Below are 23,194 nucleotides of genomic sequence, written 5' to 3'. Positions count from 1 at the left end.
GAATGTACAAACAAGTCAAACTGAAAGAAGTACTAAAATAGATGAGCCTATCAAAAATGGCAGCTGCTCCTGTAATGTAAAACAAAGGCAAGACAATGGTGAAGGGAAGCCTGAAGACAGCACATGGGGGTCTCAAGGAGAGAAGGGTCTTTACCCAAATCCCATTTCTCTTGAGCTTTAAGTCCGTGCCTGGGGTTAAGAGAATCACAGCAGCACATAGGGAGGGAGGGAAACTAATGTTTACTACCCACTTCCTTAATCCTGACACATAGATACACACTCGCTCATAGGTTGTAGCAAGACAGCCTCCAATGCTGGTATTCTGTTTACAGGATCCCGTAATTCTGAAGATTGCCAACTTATTTCACCATTTCTCCCCACACACACTGAACACACAGGTTTAGACTAGCAGCATACACATCAAACACAGGGAAACAAGGGCCCTCAGCTTTTGGCACATTTTTAAGATCTGAAAAGAAATACTTTTATGAATAAAAGGGTGAATTAAATAAAGAATAATAGGAAAAAAAATGAATGGGAGTTGGACCAGCTAGAATGCAATGAACAAGCTGGGAAATGTTTCTTTCTCAAAGGCACCATAGAGATGAAACAGTGCAGAGGACATATATCAGTACAACTCTTTCAGCAATCAGGAAACGTATCTTAAATATTAAACACAATATCCTTTGACCCAATAATTCCACATCTAGGACCTTATCCTATAGACATGTTCATACTGCCCTACAAAGACCCATATAATCAACAAATTTAGCACCAACAAACAACATCAACTAGGTAATACAAATAGTGCACAAATATATCTGAATCACTTTTTCAGTTTTCTGCCTCAAAAATGGAAATAGGAGGATACAAGCTTACTTCATATCTGTAAGGATCCTTTTCATACAATAATGGGAAACTTAGTATTAGAGAGTTTCTGTACATCATTCTGAGCAAGAGGGCCAGGAACACAGAAAGAAGTATGAGTAAATCTTTCCTCTAAAAATTTAAATGCCAAAAATCATACCACACAAATTGCATGTAAAAATACACAGACATAATAAAAATGGCTGTGTACACTAGCTCATACATCTCGCTTGGATGCAGGTTCATGATATTACAAGCTGTGTACCTTAGCTCTTGAAGAATCAAAAAATGTGATGATGATTAGAAATCACCCATTTCTGCTGACCATGTTCAACCATTTGTTAGTTCACTAAGCAATTTGATTTCATCTCCCAGGCCAGTGATTTTTGAAAAAATTACTAACTTTCAGTGTCACACAAACCAGAGCCCATACCTGTGCACACACACACATACAGCCTCATATCTCTGGACTCTACAGCCTGAGGACTAAGGAAAAAGAACCACCTACTCAACACTAATCTAACTTCCCAAAAGAACATTTCAAACCCTGAAGGGCCTCCTCCCTGTACTAAACCAGTTCAGTCCAGTTTAGCCTCTAAGGTGTGACTGATCTCAGCATGTGACTGATTCATTAGCCTCCAGGTCATACTATTAAAGAGGATGACTCTAACCACAGCCTCACAGTCTGGCCTTCCCAATTCCGGCATCTTTAAACACTCACAACAATAAAACGTGAGGGTCTCATTAAATTCCAATACAAAACTCAAACAGTTAACCAAATAATTGCTACCCAACCACAAGTAAAAAAGCAAGTAAAAACAAAAAAATCCCTGGCTGTTTAATTAGAAAATGTTTCAATGGTGTGTTCCTGTATTCAACCTATTTCCAAAATTTTCAGTCTTAACTTGGCAAATATATTTAAAGGAATGTCAAGGGCCTTGAAAGGAGACATAATTGAATGAATGGGCTAAATTAAAAACAAGAATAGGGCAGGAAGAAACCAGTAGGCAGAAATTATCTCTCTCCAAGCACCCCAACCCTGTAGCATTTTGGTCGTAACATCCTGAGTGTCCTTCCGTGTCAGCGCCTTAGGTTCACACGGCCATACAGCACCGTTTGCAATGTTCTTTCTGGCCTGCGAGTACACATTCATGTTCATGCCTGCTCAGACAGACTTGTTTTCACACTGAGCAATGCTGGGTGCTGCTGTTTTGGAACTTGTCTTTCGATGTTGTTCTAGGGCAGATACCCAACTGGAGAGACTGGTAGAAATCAAACAAGTGAGGTGCCGCATTACAGGCTGGAAGTGAGAGCTTTTCCTCCCTCAGAAGGAAACAGATCAGTCTTACTGGGATGCCTGAGCCCATCCGTAAATAAGAGCATAACTGGATCCTCTTCTTGTTACACCTGCCTCTGAGTAACAGGCAGTGATGGCAGGAATTTTACTCCCTGCATCCATTCATCCCAGCCCTAGAGTCTCTAGGACACTCCTGGACAAGTCCCTTGACTCTTGGCTCCTGAAGGTTAATTCTACTTCATTCTCTCAGGCGTTTAAGCTCCTTACTCATTAAATGCTTTCGTGACATCCTTTTGATCTAAGTTTATCAAATCCAGTCTTTCTTGTTATTTTGAATGAAAATTGTTAGGGGCAACAATGAGGTTTATTTACCTAAGATCTGTCGGAGTTGTGGTTTTCAGGGAAAGGATTTTATTATGCTTTTAAAAAATGTGAACTATACAAACAAAACAAGCAGAAACAAGTACAGTATGTGGTTTTCTACTATGGGAACCCTTCCCATCGAAAACTCCACATTACTGATATAAGTTCCTAGAAGTAATTATCACAATTGTTCTGGTCAACAGTCGCATTTCTTGACAGCCAGCATGCCTAAAATAATTATATGCATAATGACAAAAATGTTTATGAAAGGAGCAAGCTTGGTGGTACAGTAGATTGAGCTGCAGCAATCATGGGATTCTGTCCTGCTAAGCCCTCTCTCCACAAAGCCTTTTCTACCAGGTGTTCATATGATTAGAAACCAAAGCCACAGGCCTCCTCGGAAAATTTTTATTACAGAAGTCAAATAAAATTCATAAAATAATAAAACTCACCTAAATGCACACAAAAATAAAGCCCAATTAAATAGCTGTTCCCACAGCAAATTCAAATACAACACAAAATTTATAGATAGTTATCAAGTAAAAATAACTGTTAGTTATCAAGTAAAAATAACTGCTAAGATATGCCACAGCTCTACTCTCTAAATGTGAATATCACTATCTTACACAAACATCAAGTCACAGTGTAGTTTCAATTGTATATAACTTTGTCTCTTGTTAGCATAAATCAAGGCATTCAACCATGAGAAATATGAGCACTCCAACCCCATCTATTTAAATTCTTACACATGCTGAAAAGTGCTAAATCTTTTTTATAAGTAAAGAACAGAACAAAGGACTTTGAAAATACAGTGCTACAGATAAAAGTTTCCTTCAGGTGAAAGAAACCATAAGTATTTTTTTAAAAAAATGAGAGAAGGAGGGTAGGACGAAGGGAAAATCATTATGTTCTTAGATTTATATGTATAAATCATATTGAATCTCTTAAAAATTTATTGAAATTAAACAATGTATTAAAATTAAACAAAACATTAAACAAAAAAAATTAAAAGGGGAGTTCTTAGATGTGAATAGAAAGGGGGGTTCATTACAATTTTCATAGATGTTAAAATGGCCTAATAAAAAAGAAGAGCAGAGCAAAGAGAACTGAAAGGAAGGAAGAAAACAAGGAGAGGTAGAGGAGGGGATTTCAAGTCGAATCTTAGCTCTGTAAGTTCTTCACAGTGTGGCCTTAATAAACCTCAGTTCCTCATCTATAAAACTGGGATGATAACAATTCCTGCTTTATAGAACTGTTAGGGGGTTGAAAGAAACAACATATGTAAAGCACTAAACAGAATGCCTTACGTGCATAAAGTTTTCAAACCTTTAACTATTGTAATTTATTACTTTTATTGTGAGAAATAAGTTTGGTCAGTTTAATGAGTTTATATCTTGGGCTTAGCCTATTTGGGAATATAGTCAGTTCTTCAACAGCTTAACACAATCTTCGTAAAACCAAGTAAGATAACTGAGATCAAGAAATACGTAATTGTGAATAAACACTTTCTGGGGATTTAAATTCTTATAAGGAGATAAAAGCATAGGCTCCAGAGCTCGACTGCTTTGATTTGAATCCCAGTTCTGCCACTGGATGACTGCGTGACTTTAAGCAAGTACATACTCTGTGTATCAGTTTCTGTTTGTTAATCAGGGATGACAATGGGGATGGGGTGAGGATTAGATGGATTAATATGTCTAAACTGCTTAGAACAGTGCCTTGCACTTACTAAGTACTATGTAAGTAACAAGGATTTGGTTTTTAATAATTCTCACATGGAAACTGCTTACCACCTAGAATTGTTTATTGTTAAGCTCAACTACACATTATAGTAACAAGACTAGAAAAATATGATTTGGAAACTTGTCTAAAATAATCATTACCTTTCAACTCATTAGTTTCCTACAAACACAGTTTTGGTCATCTACCTGTAGATTCTACTTACCAAAGCTTATCTGCTAAGTAACTGGCAAAGACCAAAGACATATTATAATTGTTTTCTGGTGTCTGTTACACTAAGGTTTAGAGTGATGATTTCTGAATAATGGGAATTTGATGTGTTCATTTCTGTTTCTTTTTCCTAATTTTCTGCCATGCACAAGTATTACTTCTATAATAATCAAGAGTTATTTCAAAATTAGACATGAAAGACACATTTCCTTGCACATATTTGTTTTTTTTTTTTTTTTTTTTGGACAGGCAGAGTGGACAGTGAGAGAGAGAGACAGAGAGAAAGGTCTTCCTTTGCCGTTGGTTCACCCTCCAATGGCCGCCGCAGTCGGCGCGCTGCGGCCGGCGCACCGCGCTGATCCGATGGCAGGAGCCAGGAGCCAGGTGCTTTTCCTGGTCTCCCATGGGGTGCAGGGCCCAAGCACCTGGGCCATCCTCCACTGCACTCCCTGGCCACAGCAGAGGGCTGGCCTGGAAGAGGGGCAACCGGGACAGAATCCGGCGCCCCGACCGGGACTAGAACCCGGTGTGCCGGCGCCGCTAGGCGGAGGATTAGCCTAGTGAGCCGCGGCGCCGGCCTCCTTGCACATATTTGTATATGGAAAAGAATCATGAATTGCATACCTGTATTTATGAATGATGGCATTAAATAGTTTCCCATCTCTCCAGCAGGTAGTGAAATTTTCACACCGGATTCCAGCATAACCCTCTGTGGCCTGCTGTGTCCACAGCAGCAATCTCTCTTTTGCAGACATATCCTCTGACTCTCCAGTAACATGGATATCAGATATCTACATAGAACAGAAAGTGTTAAACCATTAGGAGGGAAGGAAGCTAACTCTGATTAAGAACCTACTAGGTGCCAAACACAATGAATACAACTGCTAGTTCATTTAATCTTTGTAACTCTCTCAAGACAGTATATTACTCTTATTTTATACATAGGAAAACTGAGTTCCAAAAAGGTTACCAGATTGAAAAGGTTGTATTTAATTCATTTGTGTCCAATATAAAAGCATCTAATCTCTTGTAACTATACAAAAACTTCACAGCATTGGAAAGTATACATTCTTCCTTGCTAATCTAAGATTTCTTAACTTAAGCAAATGTTTTTCCAAGTTCAAATGGATCAAAAGTAAAACCTATGTGTTATTCGACACTACCACCTGCAGAGCAGAATTTGATCCAACAGGTGTTGTGTGTGTGTAAAGAACACAGAAATGTGAAATAGTGCCCTCTCCCATTTCTGTATTATACAACACTATGGCTGAAAATCTCTTTCTCATGAGCCTTGCTCAGCTTGCCCAACGTGGAAGCTTTATCAACTAATTTTTTTCTCCTATACTTTGTATGTTTTCATTAAGTGTTCTAAAAAATTCCTCCACTGAATAACAAACAGTTGCTATGATTGCTAGTTTCTGTGATTTATCTTTGCCTGAGCCCATCTCTTTGGTTCGGGTCCTATTTAACCTGTTGATAATTATGTTGAGGCACATGGTGAGTTTACCACAGGTTACACAGTAATTCCAAAGCTGGGATTAACACTAGCAAACAACTGTTCTCTGCCTCGGTGCAGCACTGCAATGCCAAGGGATCGAGAAGACAGGCGCCAAGCCAGGAAGAGGATGAGCATGTGAGATACTGGAAGCAAGACAGAGAGAGGAACATATCATTCTGGAACAGCACCAAAATCACTGGACTGGAGTCATGAGACAGGCTGTTAGTGCTGGCCAGAAGTCTCATAGCTTTGGATAATTCATTTCATATGCGTGAGTCAACTTCCTCCTCTATAAAATGAGGAGGTAGGAGGCAGAAGCACATAATGGTTAAAGCCCTTTTTAGTCTGAAGTCTCACTAAGAGACCATAAACACAACACAGAACTCAGAGGTCAAAATGGGTAGTCAAGCAACTAAAAGTAGAGCATAAAAAATTCTAGACTAAAGAAAGCCTGTTACAGGCAACCGTGCCAGCCTGGGACAGGAAGCCCTTTATTCCTCCCAGCTGCCACAGGAGCCAGAGACAGAGGGACAGCCAACCCAGGGACTTGGGGCAGGAAGGCTACAACAGCTAAAGCCCTTGGCAGGCCTGGCAACCCCTACAGTACCATTTACCAGAGATGAGGCTGGGCCTCATACACCCTTTCTCCAGTATTCAGAAGAAGCAGCCATGCCCTATGAACCTCCACTCTTAGCCACAGTTGGGAGACATTCCTTGACAAATGACCAGAGTTTGAAAATGGAACAAAGTATCTCACTGTTAATCATCCTTCCTAAGAACCTGTGCTAATCTCAGTACCAGGAAAAAGAACTATGTGTATGGACATATCATATAGTACATATGGAAGGGATCTCTTTTTGATGCACAAAAAAAAAAAAAAAAAAAGAAAGAAAGAATAGAATAGAAAATCACCAATATTCTTATGTCTACCTTCCAAAGATATTCAGGTTTCAAATTAAGCCAGCATGCTTTTCTGGGACATCCTGTGCATTCAAATATTTAAATCACATCTCCACCATTTACATGCTCAAGTTACTTAACTACTTTAAGATCATTCCCTCACTTGCACAGTAATGGTGATAGATATTACCACACCGTGTGGCAAGACTGCAACAGGAACACAGTGAGCACATGCTCAGTCCACCAGAGCTATTTGTTGTAGTTATTCTTTCTGACAAAGGGAGGAGCAAAAACCTATCTTTATTATTTTCTCTAATTTCCTCCTGTGGAGAAAATCTAAAAGATTTGAAAACAAGGTTTCAGAGAAACTAATCTAGGAAACTGGGAATGGGAAAGTTGAGCTTTTAGGCAAAGTTTCTTAATAGTTTCCTCCGTGTTTTAACTAATCATAAAATCGACCTCCTTGGAGACCTTCCGATGCAGGTGCTACATGGGTGGTACTGATAGCAATATAAAGAAAAGGGAGATCGCTGGAGAGAGGGGAGACAGTTTTCTGCTGATTCAAGAACATTGCATGCCAGTCCAATTACAAAAGTAATTACCCATTAATGAGGGAAGTCAGTGAATTTCAGTGTCAAGGTGATAGGCTTGTAGTATTTAATAGACTTGAATACTAACATATTTCTTTTATTAGAAGATGAGTTTAGAGGTTTAAAAATGGTCTAAATATTAATCGAAAGAAGAGCATCTTATTAAGTAAACTCTATTGGATAAGTTTCAAATTGTTACAGACACTATTTCAGGCTGTTACACATGCACACATCATCTAAACAGCTGTAATTTTAAAATACATCTTCAACTATGTTATGAGCCATGCTTTAAGATATCAGAAACAACCCAATAACTCATTTGCAGCTTCTGTTATTCTCAATTAACTGAACATCATCTTCACAAGGCAGTTGAAGGTGCTTTTAAAAAATATAGTGTTACCATTACTCACAACCTCTGAATATATCAGAGTTTTCATGATACTGTGCAAACTAAAAAGAAAAGTAAATTAAATGCTAAAACTTGCAAGCATGCAACTGTCATGCATAACTCATGTTCTGAAATCTGTGATCAAACTGCTTGAATCCCCCACCAGGACAGGTTAATGAGGGCTCCAGATTCAGGCTAGATTGTAGGAAGTTATCAAATCACCTCCCTTCAAAACCCAAGGGAGGGCCAGCGCCATGGCTCAATAGGATAATCCTCCGCCTGCAGTGCCAGTTGGGGCGCCAGTTCTGTCCCGGTTGGGGCACCGGTTCTGTCCCGGTTGGGGTGCCGGTTCTGTCCCAGTTGCCCCTCTTCCAGTCCAGCTCTCTGCTGTGGCCCGGAGTGCAGTGGAGGATGGCCCAAGTGCTTGGGTCCTGCACCCGCATGGGAGACCAGGAGGAAGCACCTGGCTCCTGGCTTCGGATCGGCGCAGCACGCCAGTGGCAACACACCAGCCATAGCGGCCACTTGGAGGGTGAACCAATGGAAAAAGGAAGACCTGTCTCTCTCTCTAACTCTGCCAGTCAAAAAATAAAAATAAATAAATAAATAAATAAATAAACCCAAGGGCAATTCAGTATGCTACAGAGGGTGAGTTTCAATTCATGCTGCCTGGATTTAAATCTCAATTCTAACAGTTAAAGAAATAAATGACCCATACTAATCACAAAATATCTCTAAAATCCACATGAAACATAAATGATGACATAGCAACATCTACCTCTTTGGGTAGTCTAAAGATTAAATGAAATAATCATATCAAGTGTTCAGCACAACTCTTGACATATGGAAAATTCTCTCACCACGATTTTATTAGTAGCATTTACTGCTTAAAGTGTCTTACCAACAACTTGTCAGCTAGCATCAAAAACAAACAAAACACTTTACACCAGAGTTCCTTTTGGAAACTTGAAGCCCTCATGCCTCATATCCAGGTCATTGTTGGCTACCACCCAAATTCAAGTTCTTCCTGTTACTAAGCCTTATGCCCAGTTTTCATCTGCTTTGTCTCCCCTGACCAGTTTGCCATCTTTCCTAATCTTTCTAGAAATATCTACTCCATGATAAGCAGAGTCTCATACATCTTCAGTACCTTACAATGTTTCTGCCATTGTACTAGATCCCGGGACTTCCCTATTACCTTAAATCAAGTCACAGACCCCAACAGGCCAACAGGCAACACAGATATATTCTACCTGCCTCAATAGTGCAAATCCAGCTCTTTTCAAACCTCTGCCTGTGGCTGGGCAGCTCTCATCTGGACATTATAAGACAACTCTTGCTTTAACATCTTTTTCTTCTCCTCAAAAATGATTTCCACATGTCCCCAAAGGTCTGGGCAGTGGCTGTGTGTGTACCCTGAAGCCCAAACCTTGTCTCCACATAGCACCCCACCTTCACAGCCCTTTGTCTCCTCCCCATTTCTTTTTTTTAAAGATTTTATTTATTTGACAGGCAGAGTTACAGAGAAAGAGACAGAGAGAAAGGTCTTCCCTCTGCTGGTTCACTCCCCAAGTGGCTGCAACGTCCAGAGCTGCGCCGATCCGAAGCCAGGAGCCAGGTGCCCCCTCCCGGTCTCCCATGTGGGTGCAGGGGTCCAAGGACTTGGGCCATCCTCCACTGCTTTCTCAGACCACAGCAGAGAGCTGGAACGGAAGAGGAGCAGCCGGGACTAGAACCGACGCCCATATGGGATGCCAGCGCCACAGGCAGAGGATTAACCTAGTGCGCCACTGCACCGGCTCCTCCTCCCCATTTCTGACATTCAGACACCTATGTGCTAGGTTTCATCACCTTGACCCAGAACTAGTCTATTTCAGATGTTTAACTTCTGACAGGAATTTTCTGTTCGGCACTTTCATTCTCTGACTCTAGCTAAACCGATTATCTGGCTTCACCAACATCTCATATTCCTTAGCCTGCTGAATTCTGTTCCAATCCATGAACTATAGCAGGGGCGGGGGGGTGTGGGGGGGACAAAAACAAAACAAACAAAAAAACTCTTTTTCTTCAAACCTCATTAAGTTCTTAGAACAGAAGCTTTTTGTTGGGAGGACCCCTATAGCAAAAGACAGACTGACAAGAGAAAAACAAGTGAATTGATATGTTTATTTCCTATCTGGGAGGCAAGGAGGGGATATGCCAGACTAGAACATGCCACCTGAACTAGGAAGGATTGTAGAGATAAAGGAAATTATTTATGACACTCTCAATTGTTAAATCAACAACAGGAGTCACTGTGTACTTACTCCCCCTGTAGGATCTCTATCCTTAATGTGTTGTACTATGCGAATTAACAGTAAAAGTACTACTAAAACAGTACTCTACACTTTGTGTGTCTGTGTGGGTGCAAACTGTTGAAATCTTTACTTAGTAAATACTAAGTAGATCTTCTGTATATAAAGATAATTAAAATGAATTTTGATGGAGAATGGGATGGGAGAGGGAGTGGGAGATGGGATGGCTGCAGGTGAGAGGGAGGTTATGGGGGAGAAAAAGCCGCTATAATCCAAAAGTTGTACTTTGGAAATTTATATTTATTAAATGAAAGTTTGAAAAAAAGAGAGAGATACAGGAAATTAGAAGCAGCAGATACAGAAGAGCTCTCTAGCCTCCCTCTACTTGTCTGGCAGGACACAAATTTACAAAACTAAAAGTCTTTTGTCCCCTTCCCATCGAGGAGAGTAAAAGTTAATCACTGAAGATAATTTTCAACCTTTATATAAGGTTATAAAGCTTGTTCATGGCACTAGAGGAATCCACATCAACAAGCTCTACCATGGAGCCTTTTTCTGACTTTTGTCTGCCCTCCCACAAGCTGTCACTCCTAGAGGCCCAAAGTCCTTTCCCTTCATCTTGTCACTTCTAAAACTTGTTCTTTGCTGAAGATGCCCTGTAAACTGTAATTCAAAGCTGCCTCTTGGAGAACTGTGCATTCCCTGAGTGTCTCCCATTTTCATACAAAATGCACAGGTTAATTAATTTGTTTTTCTCTTGTTAATCTGACCTTCATTAATGGTATCTGGTCCAGCTAAGAATCTTCTCTCAGTTGTACAGAAGAGTATTTTTCTTTTCCTTTAGAGACCTCTCCTATCATTCCGCCTTTCTCATCTGTCTTGTGCTACATGAACCACTAACATCCTCAACTCCCTCACCCCCTGCGCTTTCCCTGCAACCACCCAGACCTCCATCCTGATCAGTCCAGCTCTATGTCTTCTTTCCCTCAGCTATGAAGCCCTACTGAAGAAAGAAAATCACACCCCCATGTGGGCTGCTGCCACCACAAACTCCACATCCGTCATCTCAGCTAGTCAAGGAAACCCAGAAATCCTTCCGGTGCCCCACATGGCAGTTCTTCCACTTCTAGCAATATCACTTTCAATTCTTCACTAGCTGCCAAAAACTCCCTACTCAACCACTTCTTCTTTTACGTTTAACAATCACTCTCATCTCCTCTGCACAGAGACAACAGCCTCATGACTAAGAACTCCTTCACTTCCCTGTACAGCTTTGCCTCTACGCAACCTCCCTTCCTCCTGTGCTCCTGCTTCCTGGGGATCCCACAGAATCAATTATCCCTTCTCATCTGGGTCTTTCCTCTCTGTATTTAAAATACCCAAGTTTCTTTCATCGTAAAATAAATGTAAAAAATAAATAACCCTCATAAACTCAGTTCCCTCTTCATTTGCCATCATCCCTCTCCTTCTCAGCTAAGCAACTTAAAAAAGTGTGGAGGAGGGGGTTTCTGGGTTTTTTTCCTCTCTTATTTATTTATTTATTTATTTTTTCAGCCTTTATTATCTTCAGTCCTCTACCTACTGTGATTTGGCTTCCATCCCCATCACTCCACTACAATTGAACAGAGATGACTTACAAGAAAGTGAGGGAGTTCTTGCTTACAAATCCATCTTTCTAGTAGAAGCAGAAATTAGATTGTTTGCTAAAGATAATAAAAGTGGTGAATAGGAGACTGCTGAAGAGTGACAGATACTCCGAGAGATCATCTATCAGCTCCTCTTTCACAGCCTCATTCATTCAACGAACATTCACAAACGTCTACTTGTACCATTAACAGGCAAGGGTTATAAAACCATCCTTAGGGACCTTAGAGTCTAATGAGAGAAACACAATGCAGAGACGAGCTCAAGGCCTTTTCCCGGTCCTTCCATTTTCTAATCCTGGGCAATCTTTCCTCCGGTGTCAACCCCCATCTAGGACACAGTCCTGGAGTGATACTGGGCTCAGTGTAACTTCTACCTCCTTCAAGAATTGAGTCTCAATGTTGATGGAAATCTGAGGGTATGATCCATTATGCTGTGGCCTGTCTCTTAGGAGCTTGCTATTCTACTTACAATCAAAACCAATTTTTGGCTTATTTTCTTTTTTCAAATAACTAAGATTCCTTATACACTTTCTGTCTGGCTTATCTGATTTAAACTTTAAATTTCAGTAACTAGTTTATCACAGATTCTGCTTAAATTTATTATTATTTATTTATTTTTTTTGGTCTGCAGAGCAGATTTAACACAAAAACTTCTCAATCATTATATACTTTTTGCATTTACACAAACATGAATAGGCCAAATCTTTATGTCACTTAAGTTAGTGAGGGAAATATTATTTCCTCTTATAAAGTAAAATTCAGAGTGTGGTGGTACCACTATAAGGACAGCAAGAAAGGTTAGCCCACCTTGTACACCATTCTATTTGTATGTATTTTTCAATATCTTCCAACCTTAAATTACAAAGAAGAGTCTGCAAGATTTTTATATCATGTGAAAATATTTTCCAGAGCCCTGACAAAAGGTGGTTTACAGAAAACAGTCCTGGATAATAGAAATACACAACACAAAGCATTTTTAGCTACTACCTAGAGAGGTTACAAAGCAAGTTCTCTGAACGTGGATCCTAAAAGTGTTGATCCTCCTGGTAATGAAACAAATGCTCAGAAAATCTAACCATTTGGACAGGGAGTCCTTAAAATCATTTGGATTAGAAACTTTGCTGGTGGGTATTTTTTCACCTAAATAATTCTGGGCACTCAAAAGCATAAAAAACCATAATGTAAATATCAATGTATAAAGTCATTTTCATAGTTGAGAATCCAAGGCTGAGAATACAGAAGTCTCCCACTTGTGTTTTACCTTTTCAGTCCATGTAAGCAATCTCAAAAACTGAAAGGAAAACACTGAACACTAACATGAGCCTTAAAAAATAATTCATGCCAATAACCAAAATACACTCATGATCTTTATACTGGCTTCTCTTTTTCTGACATTACCTGTTCCTTATACAACACTAATACCTTACTCCATTTTTTTTTTTTTTTGACAGGCAGAGTGGACAGTGAGAGAGAGAGAGACAGAGAGAAAGGTCTTCCTTTGCCGTTTGTTCACCCTCCAATGGCCGCCGCGGCCAGCGCGCTGCGGCCGGCGCACTGCGCTGATCCGATGGCAGGAGCCAGGTGCTTCTCCTGGTCTCCCATGGGGTGCAGGGCCCAAGCACTTGGGCCATCCTCCACTGCACTCCCTGGCCACAGCAGAGGGCTGGCCTGGAAGAGGGGCAACCGGGACAGAATCCGGCGCCCCGACCGGACTAGAACCCGGTGTGCCAGCGCCGCAAGGCGGAGGATTAGCCTAGTGAGCCACGGCGCCGGCCCCCTTACTCCATATTTTACCTCTCACCTCTCGGCAGAGCTGAGACAATATCCAATGATTAAAGCCTCAGTCAACCAACCCAGAGGTCATGCACTGAATCTGTGAACATGAATGTCCTCTGAGCAAAGTCAATGCCACCAGATAACTGGGCAACAGGAACACACGTAAACCCAATGTCAAGAAGAAAAATCAGCCGGTGCTGCAGCTCAATAGGCTAATCCTCCTCCTTGCGGCGCCGGCACACCGGGTTCTAGTCCCGGTCAGGGCGCCGGATTCTGTCCCGGTTGCCCCTTTTCCAGGCCAGCTCTCTGCTGTGGCCAGGGAAGGCAGTGGAGGATGGCCCAAGTTCTTGGGCCCTGCACCCCATGGGAGACCAGGAGAAGCACCTGGCTCCTGGCTTCAGATCAGCACAGTGCGCCAGCTGCGGCGGCCATTGGAGGGTGAACCAATGGCAAAGGAAGACCTTTCTCTCTGTCTCTCTTTCTCACTGTCCCGCTCTGCCTGTCAAAAAAAAAAAAAGAAGAAGAAGAAGAAAAATTGTGCTTCATCTGAATCATTTCTCTAAAGCAAATGCGCAAACCTCACATAGTATGCAACCTTAAAACGTCTTATCAATGAAAGAAGCAAGCCAACGTATCCTATCCCACAGCACACTGATTTCATTCACAGTCATTGCTAAATGACCCACCTACTTCTAAATGAACTGCAACAACCTTATGGTGTTAGTCAGCTGAATCTGTGAACGTGACATCCTCTGAGCAAAGTCAATGGCACCAGACAACTGGGCAACAGGAACACACTATTTTTACAGATGCTATCATGGTTGTGGCATGCAGTAAGTACACAAGAACAGCCAACTCCAACGCTGACTCAGATACTCCCTGCAACCTTACTCACTTTTTTTTAGTATATGCATGGTATTCTTCTATATAAGGCAAATAATGCAACTTTGATCTTTTACATTGGTTTAACAATTTGTTTAAAGGATTTAAAATCAAATTTACTATTTAAATAATTTATTTGAAACAATGGAAAAGGCAACATCTTTGAAGTTCACAGAACTAAGTATTTCACTTGGAGAAGGCTGTAAATACAGTGAAGATTAAGAAACCACTGGAATTCACCCAAATCCTGGCATAGGATTGGCCCATCCTTGGTAGTTGTCGCATTGTGGGAGCGAAATAGCGGAAATAAGTTCTGCTGCTTATACTCATTCACTCACTCACTCTCTCTGCCTTGCAAATAATATTTTTAAAAAACAAAATAATTGTGGGAATTCAAACTGAAAGAAAGCAGAGCCGTTTGGCAGACTCCCTCACTTCACTGGGGAACAAGCTTGGAGGAAAAGAGGAGACGTGACGAGCCAGGGCCTCACAGCATACTAGCAGGATGCCTAACATGCAAGCCTAAGACTCCTAAATTCTGGTACAGAATTTACAAAAAAAGTGAAATCTCTCCTTAACACTTAGGAAGGGACTCTATCCTCGTAACTCAGACTAACTTTTCCTCTGGCTCAGCAGTGTACTCGCCGCTGTGAAAATGGCTGCACAGAGAGAAGCCGTGAAGGGGCATCCCCCAGCTTAGCCTCAGCCCCTGAGGTCAATATTCTTGCCACTGGAGTGTCCCAGCCTCTCTACTGGCAGAGCAGCTGACACACAAGAGCACCAGGCACCATCAAAGGAAGGTGCACACCTGGATTTCTCATGTGAACGGATCCTGGGATTCACTAACACCCTCCTCATCCTCTAGTTGCACTTGCTTAATTGATGGCCTTTTCCCCTTAATACAAGATTTTCCTCACTAGGTTCTTTCCTCTCTTAAATCACAGTACTCTCAATAATGCCTAAAAGAAGCCGGCGCCGCGGCTCACTAGGCTAATCCTCCGCCTAGCGGCGCCGGCACACCGGGTTCTAGTCCCGGTCGGGGCGCCGGAATCTGTCCCGGTTGCCCCTCTTCCAGGCCAGCTCTCTGCTGTGGCCAGGGAGTGCAGTGGAGGATGACCCAGGTGCTTGGGCCCTGCACCCCATGGGAGACCAGGAAAAGCACCTGGCTCCTGGCTCCTGCCATCGGATCAGCGCGGTGCACCGGCCGCGGCGGCCATTGGAGGGTGAACCAACGGCAAAGGAAGACCTTTCTCTCTGTCTCTCTCTCTCACTGTCCACTCTGCCTGTCAAAAAAAAAAAAAAAAAAAAAAATAATGCCTAAAAGACATATCCACACTAAGGAAGGAATAACTAAAATGGACTTCAAGACTTGATTCCTGGCCAGAGCCATGGCTCACTCGCTTAATCCTCTGCCTGCAGTGCTGGCATCCCATATGGGTGCCAGGTTTTAGTCCCGGTTGCTCCTCTTCCATTCCAGCTCTCTACTGTAGCCTGGGAACACAGTGGAGTGCTTGGGTCCCTGCACCCACATGGGAGAGCAGGAAGAAACACCTGGCTCCTGGCTTTAGATCAGCGCAGTGTCAGCGGAAGCAGCCATTGGGGAGTGAACCAACGGAAGGAAGACCTTTCTCTCTGTCTCTCTCTCTCTCTGTTTATAATTCTACCCATCAAATAAATAAATTAAAAAAAAAAAAAGGCTCTTTCCGTTTCCGGCAGCCTCCGCGCGAGGAGCCGCCGCCATGTCCGCGCACCTGCAGTGGATGGTCGTGCGCAACTGCTCCAGCTTCCTGATCAAGAGGAACAAGCAGACGTACAACACGGAGCCCAACAACCTGAAGGCCCGCAACTCGTTCCGCTACAAGGGTTTATCCACCGCAAGACCATGGGCGTGGAGCCGGCGGCCAACGGCAAGGGCGTCGTGGTGGTCATGAAGCGCAGATCCGGCCAGCGGAAGCCTGCCACCTCGTACGTGCGCACCACCATCAACAAGAACGCCCAGGCCACGCTCAGCAGCATCCGGCACATGATTCGCAAGAACAAGTACCGCCCCGACCTGCGCATGGCCGTCATCCGCAGAGCTAGCGCCATCCTGCGCAGCCAGAAGCCTGTGATGGTGAAGAGGAAGCGCACCCGCCCCACCAAGAGCTCCTGAGCCCCTGCCCGCAATAAACAGTCAGACCTGTCAAAAAAAAAAAAAAAAAAAAAAAAGAAGAAGAAGAAGACTTGATTCCTCTCAGGGGACAAACTTTCCACCCAGCTGACAAACTTTTAAGCTAACTCTGGAACTGCAGGAACATAGGAAACACATGACAGGTATTCAGTAACTATCTGCTGAAGACGTGAGTGAGAAACTGAAGAAGGCAGGATCACAGTGGGGACGGATGGGGAAGGTTCTGGTTATGCAGACTGCTGTGTGTCGTAAGGAGAGAAAGAAATGTCCTGTTAGTTCTGAAAACTTGTAAGCTCGTCTATTTAGAGGATGGTTACAAGATGTTTCCTATTTTCTACAGAAGAATGACACAGAAGTTATAAAGCACCTTGCGGTCTTCTAAGTACAAATAGGACCTCACTGAATCTTCAAAACAAGTAGTCACCCCCAATTTTACAGATGTGAATGTTAAGACATGGGTTACATTTAAGTGTATTGACTTGAAATCTTGTAAGTTCTCATTCCTCCTAGTACAGCAAACCTACACTGACTCCTTACAACATTCCAGCAAGTGCTTCCTGTATCAGTAAGGCATCTCCTACAGAAGCAAAAACTGACTTCTAATACAGGTTCTGGATACAAAAATGATAACTATTCAAATGTTCTGCTGTGAAGAACACAAAATTCCAACAGATTGGAAGAGCCATGTATAAAAAGGTCATGAAATGAAAATTCAATCCTTTCATTTTTTTAAAGATTTATTTATTTACTTGAAAATCAGAGTTACACAGAGAGAGAAGGTGAGGCAGAGAGAGAGAGAGAGAGAGAGAGAAAGAGCGAGAGAGAGGTCTTCCATCCGCTGGTTCACTCCCCAATTGGCTGCAACAGCTGGAGCTGCGCCGATCTGAAGCCAGGAGCCAGGCACTTCTTCCAGGTCTCCCACATGAGTGCAGGGGCCCAGGACTTGGGTCATCTTTCATTACTTTCCCAGGCCATAGCAGAGAGCTGGATCAGAAGTGGAGCAGCCAGGACTCAAACCAGCGCCCATATGAGATGCCAGCACTGCAGGTGGCGGCTTTAACTACTATGCCACGGTGCCAGCCCCACCTTCACATTTTTATTAAAATTAAAAATAAAGGTCATGGCGGCGCCGCAGCTCACTAGGCTAGTCCTCCGCCTTGCGGCGCCGGCACACCAGGTTCTAGTCCCGGTCGGGGCACCGGATTCTGTCCCGGTTGCCCCTCTTCCAGACCAGCTCTCTGCTGTGGCTTGGGAGTGCAGTGGAGGATGGCCCAAGTGCTTGAGCCCTGCACCCCATGGGAGACCAGGATAAGTACCTGGCTCCTGCCATCAGATCAGCGTGGTGCGCCGGCCGCAGCGCGCCAGCTGCTGCGGCCATTGGAGGGTGAACCAACGGCAAAGGAAGACCTTTCTCTCTGTCTCTCTCTCTCACTGTCCACTCTGCCTGTAAAAAATAAAAATAAAAAAAAAATGAAGGTCATGACAACAGGCATGCAGCCTAGCAGCTGGAATGTCTGCACCTAACATTGGAGTTCTATACCCAGCTCTAGCTCCTGATTCAAGCTTCCTGCTATGCAAACTCTGGGAGGCAGCAGTGGTGTTTCAAGTAATCTGGTTTCTGTCACCCATATAGGGGACCTGGATTGAGTTCAGATTCACAGTTTCAGCCCTGCCCCACCTCCAGTTGTGGGCATTTGAGGAGAGAGCCAGCAAACGGAAGAGGGAGATTTTTAAAAATAATAGAGATTATATCTGTTTGAAAGAGTGTAGGTCTTAGTAAGAGCAGCAGGTTGGAAAAGGTGGAACTAAAGACTTTCCTACACACACAAGCAATTCAAGTGCAAGTTTAACCCTAGGAGGAAGATTGGTGCAGGTCTGAGGAGGGTGGTGATTGGCATTCAATTCCTGATCCCACTGCTTCTAGCCCTGTGCCTTCTCTGGGTCTCAGTTTCCTGTTATGCAAAATGAGGATAATAGCAGTACCTCTTCCTAGAGATGTTGAGAGACTAAGACCCGGTACACAGGATCAGAATAGTGCTTGCCCTGCAGTGAATGCAAGGAGCTAGTAAGAGGGTGAGTCTTGTTGCTGAAACTCTTTTATTCACATCGTTGACTCTGCAGTCAGGCAAAATGAATTCCATATTGAATTTGTCAACACACACAATTATTTCCAAGCCAGGATGTTTGCCTCTAGAGACCATTTCCTCAACAATGTTTTAACTATTTTGGCAGAAACAAATGTAATCAACACATTTTTAGCGTCTCCTTCCAAGTTTAAAAAAATGTGTGAATATGCTCCACAAATTATTTTTATCTGCAAAAACGGCAAACACATTTTGAAAATTCTAACTGGTTACATTTTGTGAGCATAAAAGAGTTAACTGGAGAACAAACCAATTATGAAGATATTAAAGTTCAAATGTTAATTTTCTAAACTGCTGACTACCTTGAACAAATTCTCATCTACTCTTATTTCTTATAGCAACAGAAAGAAAAATGTAGAGAAAAGGATTTTAAACTTTTCCAGGTCCTTCATTTAACATAAAAACCAGAGGCATTATAATCCTGTTAAGAACCCAGATTCTATGCAATTATTTTAAAACTAAATTTTCACAAACTACTTATGCAATCTAAATGGCCCCAAATAGTTAAAAATCAATAAATGAATTTTTTTAAAGTGAGATAAGGTGCCAACGCTGTGGAGTACTAGGTTGAGCCTCTGCCTGCGGCACCAGCATCCCATGTGGGCACAGGTTGGAGTCCCAGCTGCTCCTCTTCCAATCCAGCTCTCTCTCTGCTTGTGGTCTGGGAAAGAATGGAAGATAGCTCAAGTGCTTGCGTCCCAGCACTCACGTGGGAAATCCAGAAAAAGCTCCTGGCTCCTGGCTTCAGATTGGCCCAGCTGCCATTGTGGCCATTTGGGGAGTGAACCAGCAGATGGAAGACCTTTCTTTCTCTCTATTTCTGTCTGTAACTCTACCTCACAAATGAATAAATAATAAAAAAACAATTTATTTATTTATTTATTTATTGACAGGCAGAGTGGACAGTGAGAGAGAGAGACAGAGAGAAAGGTCTTCCTTTGCCGTTGGTTCACCCTCCAATGGCCGCCACAGCCGGCGCGCTGCAGCCGGCGCACCGCGCTGATCCAAAGCCAGGAGCCAGGTGCTTCCTCCTGGTCTCCCATGCGGGCGCAGGGCCCAAGCACCTGGGCCATCCTCCACTGCACTCCCTGGCCACAGCAGAGAGCTGGCCTAGAAGAGGGGCAACCGGGACAGAGTCCAGCGCCCCGACCGGGAGGATTAGCCTATTGAGCCATGGTGCCGGAAAAACCAATTTTTTAAAAATGAGATAAAATTATTCAGAAACCAATAGCTGTAGCATAAATGATCTTCAAGATTTGTAGAGCAAAGCTATCATATGAAAGAAAACATATTTAAATCTTATCCTATGGAGTGAGCCTAGCAATTAAGGTGCCCATAAAACACAAAGGAGCACCTGGACTCAACTTCCAACTCCAGCTTCCCACAAATGCAGACTGCAGAAAGCAGTGGTGATGGTTCAAAGTAACTGAGATCCCACCAGGCATGTGAAAGACAGATTCCCAGCTTCTGGCTCAGGCTCTTACTATTGTGAGCATCTGGGGAGTGAACCAGTAGATGGGAATTCTCTTGTTCTCTGTCTCTGCTCCTCTCCTCCTTTCTGTCTCTCAAATACATAAAAAATAATTAAAATTATATTTAATTTTATCCTTACCCTTGTTAACCTTCATAAAAGATGGCTGGAGCAAAATAATGAACATTAATATAATTCTCTCACATTCTGACACGGCTCAATTTTTTTAATTTTTTAATGTGAAAGTTAATTAATAAAAATATTGGCTGGTAATATAATCTGTATAATATTCATACTTCTTATTTCTCATCCTCCTCTCTGTCGTTCCTTTCCTTTAGATCACTGCACTATTAATTGGCAATTCACCAGAAAATGGAAAGAAACAAAAGCAATTCAATTTTCATTAGTTAACACAGCCACATGGGCCTGTAAAAATTAGTCATTATCACCCCAGAATACTGATTTTCAGGTGACTAAGTTTACAGTTGCGGTCCCTGTCAGCTGTTAGAAACAAATAGGATATAATGCATGCAGAAGAGGGCTATGCTTTAAAGTGCCTCCTTTCGGTCTAATACATAATAAATGTTTGAGAGAAGAATAAAAAGAGGGGAAAATGAAAGTACTGCACAAACGCAAGAGGACACACTTATGTATGCGATTCACAGAAATTTAAAACTGGAAGAGATGCATGCAGAAAAAGAAGAATAAATTGCATCTGTTAAACGGTCAAGCCTGGTAGACAATTTGAGGGCAAATCCACGCTCTACCACTGGCTAAGTGAACTGAGCAAATTACTTAACTGTCTGAGCCTCAGTTTCCTCATCTATCCAGATGGAGCTAAGAACAGAACAGCTTCACAGACGAAGTGACTAACACACAGCAGGACTCAAGTGAAATCTCATCTAATGAAACATCTGCCTTTAAAAGAAAATTAAACCAAGCATACAGAAATCAAGAAGACTTTCAAGTCACACTTCTGTTTTCAAAACCTGACTAAAGGGCCGGCGCCGCGGCTCACTAGGCTAATCCTCCGCCTAGCGGCGCCGGCACACCGGGTTCTAGTCCAGTTCAGGGCGCCGGATTCTGTCCCGGTTGCCCCTCTTCCAGGCCAGCTCTCTGCTGTGGCCAGGGAGTGCAGTGGAGGATGGCCCAGGTGCTTGGGCCCTGCACCCCATGGGAGACCAGGAAAAGCACCTGGCTCCTGGCTCCTGCCATCGGATCAGCGCGGTGCACTGGCTGCGGCGGCCATTGGAGGGTGAACCAACGGCAAAGGAAGACCTTTCTCTCTGTCTCTCTCTCTCTCACTGTCCACTCTGCCTGTCAAAAAAAAAAAAAAAAAAAACCCTGACTAAAACTCAGACCTTCTGCCTCCAAGGCGCATGATCAACACTGCTTATCAGAAAACTTACCCTGAGAAGAGAATGAGGTGACAAATGTTAAGCTATGGTGATACTGGTTCTTGAAATTCAGAGTGTTTTTAAAAACACATGGAAAGGTGTGTAAAACAAAGGTAACATTCTCTCATGCCCCACAAGAAGATATTTCGATCAAATGAAATCTGGGATACTGTGCTTTCAAAAAGCATTCCAGATTATTCTCGTGCATGGACCTTGGACCATACATTGAGAAGCTCTGCTGTAGAAGAGGAAAAGTAAACAGCTCCCCAAAAATAGTCTGACCATTACAGTCACCTCCAGAGCCCCACCTTGACCTATATATTAGAATCACTGAAGGTGACATCCAGGCCATCTGTATTTTCTGCAGTCTCCCCAGATTGACCCTTCCACGTGTCAGGTTGGAGAATCCACGGTTTACAGACAGACAACATCACCATCTCTGCAGACATCAACCTATTGACACTGGAAAGTGGTGAGTTGGTGAAATTAAAGAAGAATCCTTTATAAGAGCTCAAGGGCAAAGGTAGGCGACCCTGTACTAGTGAACCTTAAACATGCAGGAAGCATGTGAGTCTTAGACAAGCAGGCGATCCCTGAAAAAGCAGCAGACGCTGAGTCCACTTCTGTCTGCCCCTAAACACGATCTGCCATTTGCCTCCTCTGTTTATACATTCATCTTTAACAGACACACCGCTTGCTCTGAATCCTCGGCAATCTCTGTTGGAACTTTTGACAATTAAGTCGAGTAGGATCTTGTGCCATAGTTCAACTCAGCTAATCACATTTACTCTGGTTCCTGGAGGACTTGCTAAACTTCTCTGACTTTCCAAGTCATTCTGTATAAGATCTATTTTGCCTATTTCATATGGATTGGGGATAATCAACAGAAACAATGTATCTGAAAGCCTTTTTCCAATTCCAAAGCAATATATGATTTAAGACATTCCTTGTTCAAAATTCATCTACCTGGGCCAGTGCTGTGGCTTGGAAAGTTACACGGCTGCCTGCAGTGCCAGCATCCCATAAAGGTGCTGGTTTGTCTCCTGGCTGCTCCACTTTGAATCCAGCTCTCTGTTAATGTGCCTAGGAAAGCAGTAGAGGATGGTCCAACTCCTTGGGGCCCTTGCCACCCATGTGGAAGACCTGGAAGAAGCTCCTGGCACCTGGCTTTGGCCTGGCCCAGCCCTGGCCATTGCAGCCATTGCAGCCATTGGGGAGTGAACTAGCGGATGGAGGATCTCCTTTCTCTCTTTCTCCTTCTCTCTCTCTGTATCTCCAGTTTCAAATAAATAAATAAATCTTTAAAAACAAAACAGAAAAAGGAAAAAAAAACTCATCTCCTTATCCTGATAAAGGTGTAGCATGCTTATGTAAGTTGTATTCAGCAGGCAAGGAAATAGGGGCTGGTTGAGTAGCTTCCACTAAGCCCCTGAGCCTGGAAGACCACACTGTCAACATATTATTGCAAAGATTTAATCAGGAGAGGTGACCATCTGTACTGAGAATGACAAATGTCACAGGACCAGGGAAGTTCAAGTTAGATTAAGGTAAGATCAAAGAA

The 23,194-nt window shown here is 42.8% G+C and overlaps 1 protein-coding gene and 1 pseudogene across 49 annotated transcripts in view; one reads left to right on the top strand and one right to left on the bottom strand.

Annotated features, from left to right (window-relative positions):
* The window catches only part of DST (dystonin), a 483,923-nt gene that overhangs the window by 201,140 nt on the left and 259,589 nt on the right, over window positions 1–23,194 (bottom strand). For all 48 annotated transcript variants that reach the window (XR_007923259.3, XR_011388661.2, XR_016233970.1 and 45 more), the window contains one exon: window positions 5,102–5,268. Coding sequence is in view for 42 of the 48 variants with exons in the window: in XM_051855540.3 (XP_051711500.2) it covers window positions 5,102–5,268 (167 nt within the window). In the remaining 6 variants the exon portion in view is untranslated. The remainder of the gene's footprint in view (window positions 1–5,101; window positions 5,269–23,194) is intronic.
* LOC100345686 (large ribosomal subunit protein eL28 pseudogene) lies at window positions 14,538–16,668 on the top strand (annotated as a pseudogene). The gene has a single exon (XR_016233978.1). The product of XR_016233978.1 is annotated as a large ribosomal subunit protein eL28 pseudogene (transcript).

This window comes from Oryctolagus cuniculus, chromosome 5 (assembly GCF_051225735.1).
Source record: "Oryctolagus cuniculus isolate XC-2025 breed Fujian yellow rabbit chromosome 5, ASM5122573v1, whole genome shotgun sequence".
Taxonomy (NCBI): domain Eukaryota; kingdom Metazoa; phylum Chordata; class Mammalia; order Lagomorpha; family Leporidae; genus Oryctolagus; species Oryctolagus cuniculus.
This window is presented reverse-complemented; position numbering and strand designations above follow the sequence as displayed.